Genomic DNA, 8,564 nt, shown 5'->3' with positions numbered 1-8,564 from the left:
CAAGTAACCCGCCTTGCAATGCCGAAGACAATCTGCACGACGGACAAGTCATCATTGAAGACTGGTTCAGGGGCTATTGTGGGAGTCCTGGACTAGGGGGTCCTCGGGCGTACGGTCTATTGGATATGGGCCGGACTGATGAGTCGTCAAGATGCAAGATAGAAGATCACCTCTCATATCCGGACGGGACTCCCGTATGCGTGCATGGCAAGTATAGGTGTCCGGATATGTTATTTCCTTTCTGTTAAACCGACTTTGTACAACTCTAAGCCCCTCCGGTGTCCATATAAACCGGAGGGTTAGATCGGAGGCAGGATCACAACATTGCTAGGCTAGCCAATCTAGGGTTATCCAACACGATCTCGTGGTAGATCAACTCTTGTAACTCCTATACCCTTCGAATATAATCAAGCAGGAGTAGGGTTTTACCTTCATTAAGAGGGCCCGAACCTGGGTAAACACTGTGTCCTTTGTCCATAGTTACCATCGGTCCTCAGACATATAGCTTGGGCCCCCCTACCCGAGATCCGCCGGTTTTGACACCGACAGGGATTCCAGCCCCCCCCCCCCTATTAAACACGGTGGTGGGCTTCGGCAGGGTGACTCCATCTCCCCATTTCTTTTTGTCATCGCGATTGATCCGCTCCATAAGATTCTGGATTTGGCAACCTGGAAAGGCCTTCTTCACAAGATTCGAGGGCGAGGCCCCATGGTGAGAACCTCCCTATATGCGGATGATGTCGCGGTTTTTGTGCTCCTATCAAAACAGATGTCGACAACCTTGCGTCCATCTTGAGAGGTTTTGGGAGTTGACTAGCCTTTGCACCAACTTTTAGAAAAGCTCCGTCGTGCCAATTTGATGCAATCATCTTAATCTTGGGCACATTCTTCAAAGCATACCGGCATCTCGTGCTACCTTCCCGGTGAAATATCTAGGACTGCCACTCCGTTTGGCAACTTCGAAAGGTGGACTTCCAATACCTTGAGGACAAGGCGGCTGGCAAGTTGGTCACATGGGACGGCCAAAACACCACTACTATTGGCCGCACAACACTTGTCAAGTCGATCATTTCCTCCCAAGCAATTTACTCAATCATGCCTCTTATCATGCCGCCAAGCACGCTTAACAGCCTCAATAAGTTGGAGAGGGCGTTCCTATGGTCCGGCACGGACAAGACAATGGGAGCCAAATGCAAAGTGAATTGGAAAATGGTTTGTAGACCTAAGGAGTATGGGGGTCTTGGGGTACTCAACACCGACAAATTTGCGCGTGCCTTACGACTACGATGGTTGTGGTACGAATGGAAGGCGCCCCACAAGTTGTGGGTGGGTTTTGGTAATCCTTGCACTGACGACGACCTGGAGTTTTTCTACACCTCTACAACTATCACCGTTGGTGACGGTGCTAAGACGCCGTTCTGGGACTCTCCTTGGCTGTTTGGGCGAAAGCCCAAGGATATTGCACCGTTAATTTTTGAGGCCTCAAGGAGAAAAAATTGGAAGGTATAGGAGGCTCTCAAGGGAAATGCTTGGATTCTCAAAATCAATCCCAACACCATTGTCACCATAGGCCACATTCGCGAATTCTTCACTCTCTAGATGCTTGTCCATGACTTCCACCTTGATGGGCAAGCCGAAGATGATATTATTTGGAAACACACGAATGATGGGATCTACTCGGCGGCCACCGCGTATAAGGCTCAATTCCTTGGTTTGACTCTCTCACCCATGGACCGCATGGTTTGGAAGGCTTGGGCCCCCCCAAGGTTAAATTCTTCGCTTGGTTAGCTCTATAAGACCATATTTGGACCATCGATCGATTGGACATGCGCGGTTGGGCAAACTGTGGCCTTTGCCAACTATGCAAGAGAGAACAAGAAACGGGGCCTCACCTCCTCTTCAAGTGTCGGTACACGCTTAGACTATGGAGATCTATCATCGAGAAGCTTGGGCTACCTCACGTCAACACCTCTGAGTGGCATCTTGATGAGTCCGTCAACGAGTGGTGGGACAAACGAACCGATAACCGCAACCCACACTGGCATGCCATGACCTCCCTCACCATGCTCATCTCATGGACCGTTTGGAACGAGCGGAATGCTAGAGTGTTTCGTCAAAAATTTGCTCCACCACCTGTTCTCCTTAGATCCATTTTTGAAGAAGCAAAGTTATGGGTTTCTGCTGGCGCAAAGAAACTTGGGTCTGTAATTTTGTACGAGTAATACTCATGCCATTTGTGTGTGGGGTTATGTAAAACTCTAAACTCTATTCTCTCCTTATTTAATAGATGAGGCAAATCTTATGCCTCCGTTTCAAAAAAAAAGTGCTTGTCGCATAGCAGTCAGAATAAAAGGAAAAGCTCATATGTGTCAGAGAGAGGTGGCCTTCACCTTGGTGAAATCCAAGGAAATATTCTCCTGCTCGGTGCCGCATTTGCCCGGCTATGATTTCCTCAGAGCAGGAATCCCCCTTTCATCTCCTTCTCCGCCTGCCTGGAAGCTCTCAAGTTCTTGGCTTCTCACAGTCACAGGTAGAAGATGGACACTGTTAGTTGGTATTGCAAATTGTCTACTACTCCTTCCCTTCCTAAATATAAGTCTTTTTTTAGAGTTTTCTATGCGGACTATATACGGAGCAAAATAAGTGAATGTACACTCTAAAATATGTATATATACATCCGTATGTAGTTTTTATTAAAATTTGTAAAAAGACTTATATTTAGGAACAGAGGGAGTACTTGCTGTTTGCAAGGTGTCCTAAATTTACCTGATAGAATAGTACTCTGCAACCACACACATATGTTTTCATTGATGAATTATCAATTTCAGATACTTCACACGACCAGATACCACACCACCTGAGCTTGAATTGTACTCCTACTTGTTAAACCTGTAAGAAATCATTGAAAGAAACCCAACTCAGTAAATGTGATTATGGAAGATAACACAACGCAGTTGACATCTCAGTTGCACCATACACACCCGAGGTTAGGCGGATAGAGTACTAGTGTGATGATTATCCTAAAACTCAATGCAGTACCAATCAAATTTATAGAGCGCAGAAATCAAAATCTGTTGCTTCTTCACCTTCAGCTAGCTAGCTAACCCAAACATAATTCAAAATCACTTTGAACAGACCCAAAAGCCCAAACGCGTTCTCAAATCACTGTACAGACATGGTGAAAAAGGGTGCACTAAACCATACAGCCAGCAAACAAAAATAACAGGGCACACAAGCAAAAACCACAAAATCCACAAACATTGCATCATGCATTGTTCAACCCCACCACTGCAGAACCGCACTACATTGAAAATTCACAAAGCAGTCAAGCAGCAAACAGAGTCATTGGAGGACAAACATAGCATCAGATGATAACTGAACTTCAAAAGAAAACAAAGATGATAACTGAACTTTCCATTGCCATCTCATTGCAGCATCAGGATACATAGGACAGGTGTTTGACATTGAATCGCGAAATAAAATCAAAACACACCCACGGATTGGCCACTTGAAGTACCTGGCACTTAAGTAAGAAATCAAACTCAACATATAACTTTACTGTTTAAAAAAATCCCAAATACGACGAAAAAACAGTAATTCCGGTCTCTGTATTCGTTTTGTGATTTCGTCCATGCCTCAAGCAGTTTTCATCCTTCAAATAGCTCTGTCAGCAACTCCTCCAAACATTCTGGACTGCTGTTTCCGTCAATAACATATTTCTGTTGCTCCGGATGCTCCTCCAGGTAGTTGCGGTAAGCTGAAACGATCCTCTTGGTGATGTTTTTTCGCAGCGCGCATCGGAGCTGAGGGTCTGGGGCCTTCCAGAATTGTTGAGCCTGGTACGTTTTGTGAAACGCTGACTGGAATTTAGCTACTGAAGAGGTGTTGTCCCACTTCCAACAGCAGAGCACTGTGGTACCAAAAATGGATTTCGGTTTGCAGCATAGGCTGGACACCGCATTTCCCCAAGAAACATCGAGATGGCTATCCATGTACTTTTCACATTCAGCCGATGGCCCAGACACCACTTGCGCTATGAAATAGGAATTGTTGAGCAGGAACAGGTACCTGAGGCTTGGATCCAAGAACAGTTCCGATTTTCTCAGAAGCAGATCCTTCAGATAATCCATCGTGTCATCTATCAGCCCATCAAGATACACGGGGTCGTGCCTCGGTGCAGAGTTCTGCGTGGATGCGCGCGCTTTCTTCATCGACACGATGTAATCCACCATGCACCGGGTATTCCGGTGAACATCGCCTCCTCCTCTCGGGAGCTCAATAGCCCACGAGTCGTCGTCCTCCATGAGTGTCCTCACCTCCTCCATTGTGTTGGATATGGCCTCGCTTAGCATGTTCCCTCGTATCTCCAACAAGCCGTCTATCTCATTGAAAATGATGTGTGCTTCTGGTGAGCCCACGAGGGTCGTAAAGTAGTACGGTGCACGGGGGGAGACGCAGGCATACATGTCTAGCATGGCCTGTAACTTGCCCTCCTTGAGAACTGGGATGATAGCGTCCACAAAGACAAGCATCGCCGAGATGCTCGCTTTGCCAAACCGTGCGACAGCCGGTGTGTCCTGGACGGTGAAGGCCACCTTTTTTATGCTGACAAGAATTATAATGAAAGCTAGAATCCACCTCCCGACCAATTCTTGGAGCCACGATGCCGACTTGTATGGGAGCTGGACCTGGAAAAGGAACTGGAGCTGCCGCCGTGGGCCATGGCCCTCGCGTACTTGGAGAACCCATTCCACGTCGAGCTCGAATAGCCACTTCTCTAGCTCACGGCTCGGGTCGCCGCCGGATTCGAACGCTTGGACCATGCGCTCGATGTACCCATCGCTGAACATCCGGTGAGTGATCACCGTGAGCTCGTTCGCTCCGAAATCAGTTGTGGCATCGCAGGCTGAACGAGAGGAGATGCCGGAGTTGGTCAGGCAGGAACTTGAGGCAGTGGAGTTTCCTGATGACCCACTATGGCCAGACTGGGAGTAGGGAGACGGTCTTACCAGCCCACCAGAGACAACAACGCTCCGGACCAAATCGCGGTACAAGCCGCGCGGCGGGGACGGAACCGTGAAGCTGGCCGTGCTCAACTCCGGCACAGCAGCAAGACGCTCCGCCATGCAGCTAACCAGTACTATGTGGATGAACGCCCTTGATCGAGCTCGATGATACAGACAAGGGAGAAAACTGGGAGAAGTGCAGGGCCGGGAGTCAGGGACACCGGAGTCAACTCTGAATTACATGCCAAAGCACAAGGTGTTTGCAGAACCCGGGTGGCGTGTCAACACGAACTACCAGGCTACCACACACAGAGCTGTCAAATGCTTCGCAGTTTCCAGGAAATAATCCGATCAATGACCATTGACCATGGGAAATATGGTTGACCAAAGACCACACCCTTTTTGCAACCAAAAATATTCAGAAAGAAAAAAAACGAGATAGCATTTACGATTCAGCACGAGCACAGGCAAGATTGGTCTTTCGAAATAATAAAAGAGGTATACTGGACGGTTTTGAATCATTTGACCATTTTTCTCCCTATGACAGACATGTCAATCTCTGTCGGAGAAAATATAAATTTGCGCCCGAAGAGAAGAGGGCCATTGGCATTATGTCCCCTTCCTCGAGCTCCGACAGTGACTAATTTAGCTTGCATACTGCATGTTCTATAGACATGGCATGTTTTCTTTGGAAATAAGTAATTTTACTAAAGCATTCTGCAGATACCATACCCAGGGCCCATATCAATGCAGAGCTAGTAAAGTTTTCTCGCAAAAAAAAAGGTAGTAAAGTTATGAACAAGCAATCATTTCTGAAAACTCCCACAATGTCTAAACTGAAAGAGAGCTGATTGTCCACCTAATATCTTGAAGAAAAAATTAAGCGTACCATATATCTCTATAGAACTGCTAGTGCAAAGTAGTGCTTGTCACGCAGCAGTCAGTATAAAAGGCAAAGCTCATATGTATCAGAGAGAAGTGGCCTTCACCTTTGTCAAATCCGAGGAAATATTCCCCTGCTCGGTGCCGCATTTTCCCAGCAATGGTTTCAACAGAGCAGGAATCCCACTTTCATCTCCTTCTCTTCCTGCCTGGAAGCTCCTGTTATTTGCTTCTCTTAGGTAGAAGATGGAAATTGTCAGTTGGTCTTGCAAATTGTCTAGTACTCCGCGTTTAGATCACTAAAGACTCTTATATTTCTTTACGGAGGAAGTACTTGCTGCTTGCAAGGTGTCCTAAATTACCTGCTAGAATACCACTCTCTGCAGCCGCACACAGATGTCTTCATTAACGAATTATGAATTTCAGATGCTTCACACGAGCAGATACCACACCACCTGAGCTTGAAAGAAACCTGACAGTATGGTGTCTTCATTTGCATATGGAAGATAACACAACACAATTGGCATATCAATTGCACTGCAAGCACCAAAAGTTAGGTAGATATTGAGTCAGTGGTGTGATGATTATCCTAAAACTGAATGCAGTACGACGAAATGTACAGAGAACAGAATTCAAAATATGTCGCTTCTTCACCTTCAGCTAGCTAGCTTTACCCAAACAAAATTCAGAATCACTTCGAGCAGAGCCAAAAGCCCATATGCGTTCATCAAATCACTGTACAGACATGGGGAAAAAGGTACAGAAACACTGAACCACAGAGCCAGCAAACAAAAATAACAGGGCACACAGGCAAAACCACAAAATCCAGATGATAACTGAACTTCATTTTACAACTGCATAACCGTGCTTCATTTTACAACTACACCACTGAAAAATCACAAAGCAATCAAGCAGCAAACAGAGGCATCAGATGATAACTGAACTTTGCATTGCCATTTCATTCCAGCATCGGGACAGACAAGAGGACACACATCATATCAACACGAACAAACAGAAGCACCCAGCACACATCCGGATCAGGATCACCAGACAGGAACAGCAACCACCCAGTGTCACCGGCGGCGACCCAAAACCTAGGCGCGCTCCCCGCGGATGCGGCGGGCGAGCTGGATGTCCTTGGGCATGATGGTGACGCGCTTGGCGTGGATGGCGCAGAGGTTGGTGTCCTCGAAGAGCCCGACGAGGTACGCCTCGGCGGCCTCCTGCAGCGCGGACACGGCGGAGCTCTGGAAGCGGAGGTCCGTCTTGAAGTCCTGCGCGATCTCCCTCACCAGGCGCTGGAAGGGGAGCTTGCGGATGAGCAGATCCGTGCTCTTCTGGTACTTGCGGATCTCCCGCAGCGCGACGGTGCCCGGGCGGAAGCGGTGCGGCTTCTTCACGCCGCCGGTGGCCGGGGCCGACTTGCGCGCCGCCTTGGTCGCCAGCTGCTTCCGCGGCGCCTTGCCGCCGGTGGACTTGCGCGCCGTCTGCTTCGTGCGGGCCATCGGAGCGGCGGGGTCTGGGCCTGGATGCTTCGCCGGCGTTGTTGGATTTGGGTCCGGGTGGAGCGATGAGATGAGCAGAGGAGGCGGCGGGGTTAAATGGGGGGGAGACGGTGGGCGGGGGAGAGGGAATTTTTGGGGCGAGAAGGCGCGCGGCGTGGGGAGTGGCGACATGAGGTATGGACCGTTGGATCGGTACGAGATGGACGGCTGTGATCGGGTTTGCGGGTAAGCACATGGATCATGGAGGGGGGCGATCCGTGAGATGTGATTGACTGGGCCGCTGGGTATGATTTGTTTTTTTATGAGAACTCTCGGTATGATTTGATGTGATGAACTGATGACGCAAATTGTATATTTTCGTTCGAGAATGAGCTCTTGGAATCATAGGAAAAACATAGAAAAGTACATGATTAAGAAAAAATGAACACATACACGCTCATACATGCGCACATATTCTCACGTCCTATGAACGCACGCACACACACGTCCTCCCACTGAAATTATTTTGAGGTTGACGAAGTCATCAAAGGCGTCTCCGTAGTCGACGAGATGCCTCTTCCCAATGAAAATGCGAGCACCACTGCCAAGTCTAGGATTTAAACCCTGATGGGCTAGTTCCACCACAAAGGACCTAAACATCTAATCTAGGCTCACTTCGCGATTAGGAACTTTTCATGTGGTGAGAACATCTACAATCATAATGGGCAAATCTTGCCCCTTATATATCCATGGGACAACGTCTGAGCTTGTTCGTTTTGAACCCCATTTATCCGTGCATGAAGGCAAATTGTCCGGTTAAATGCATATAATCATCAAGTTGGAGAGAGAAACAAAAAATAATAAAGAAAGAAAGAGACAAAGTGATCCACGTCCGACACGGATATTCTTCACATATATGGGTTGAGTTTGAGGGTTCGTGGACAATCCGAACATATGAGGACGTTTTTTTTGTGGGGGGAGGGGGTAGGAGAGGTGACGTTTTTTCTTCTCTCTCATGTTCGGATCCTGTCCGAGTTGTCTTCCTAGACATACAAGGGCAGTTTGAGGGGTCTGGTTGTACATGATGTGACATTGTTCATCCATTTTTTTAGACGAATAGACTATAGGAAAAAGGAGAAAACAAATTTTGAGTTGACTTTCATACAAGAAAATACAATTGAATCAAATCTCC

The 8,564-nt window shown here is 47.6% G+C and overlaps 2 protein-coding genes across 2 annotated transcripts; both read right to left on the bottom strand.

The window, feature by feature from the left end:
• Positions 1-3,395: 3,395 nt before the first annotated feature.
• LOC119341012 (exocyst complex component EXO70A1-like) lies at positions 3,396-5,223 on the bottom strand. The gene has a single exon (XM_037612912.1). It carries the CDS (start codon positions 5,124-5,126, stop codon positions 3,648-3,650), a length of 1,479 nt encoding a protein of 492 aa, XP_037468809.1. The 5' UTR covers positions 5,127-5,223; the 3' UTR covers positions 3,396-3,647.
• A 1,478-nt stretch (positions 5,224-6,701) lies between these two features.
• LOC119341760 (histone H3.2-like) lies at positions 6,702-7,469 on the bottom strand. The gene has a single exon (XM_037613615.1). It carries the CDS (start codon positions 7,391-7,393, stop codon positions 6,983-6,985), a length of 411 nt encoding a protein of 136 aa, XP_037469512.1. The 5' UTR covers positions 7,394-7,469; the 3' UTR covers positions 6,702-6,982.
• Between the last annotated feature and the right edge of the window lie 1,095 nt (positions 7,470-8,564).

The sequence above is a fragment of the Triticum dicoccoides genome, chromosome 7B (genome assembly GCF_002162155.2).
Source record: "Triticum dicoccoides isolate Atlit2015 ecotype Zavitan chromosome 7B, WEW_v2.0, whole genome shotgun sequence".
Classification (NCBI taxonomy): Eukaryota; Viridiplantae; Streptophyta; class Magnoliopsida; order Poales; family Poaceae; genus Triticum; species Triticum dicoccoides.
The sequence above is the reverse complement of the archived record's forward strand: the minus strand, read 5'-3'. Positions and strand labels throughout refer to the sequence as shown.

Coding starts and splice junctions, on each gene's coding strand:
- LOC119341012 (XM_037612912.1), bottom strand. CDS start 5,126: ATGGCGGAGCGTCTTGCTGCTGTGCCGGAGTTGAGCACGGCCAGCTTC.
- LOC119341760 (XM_037613615.1), bottom strand. CDS start 7,393: ATGGCCCGCACGAAGCAGACGGCGCGCAAGTCCACCGGCGGCAAGGCG.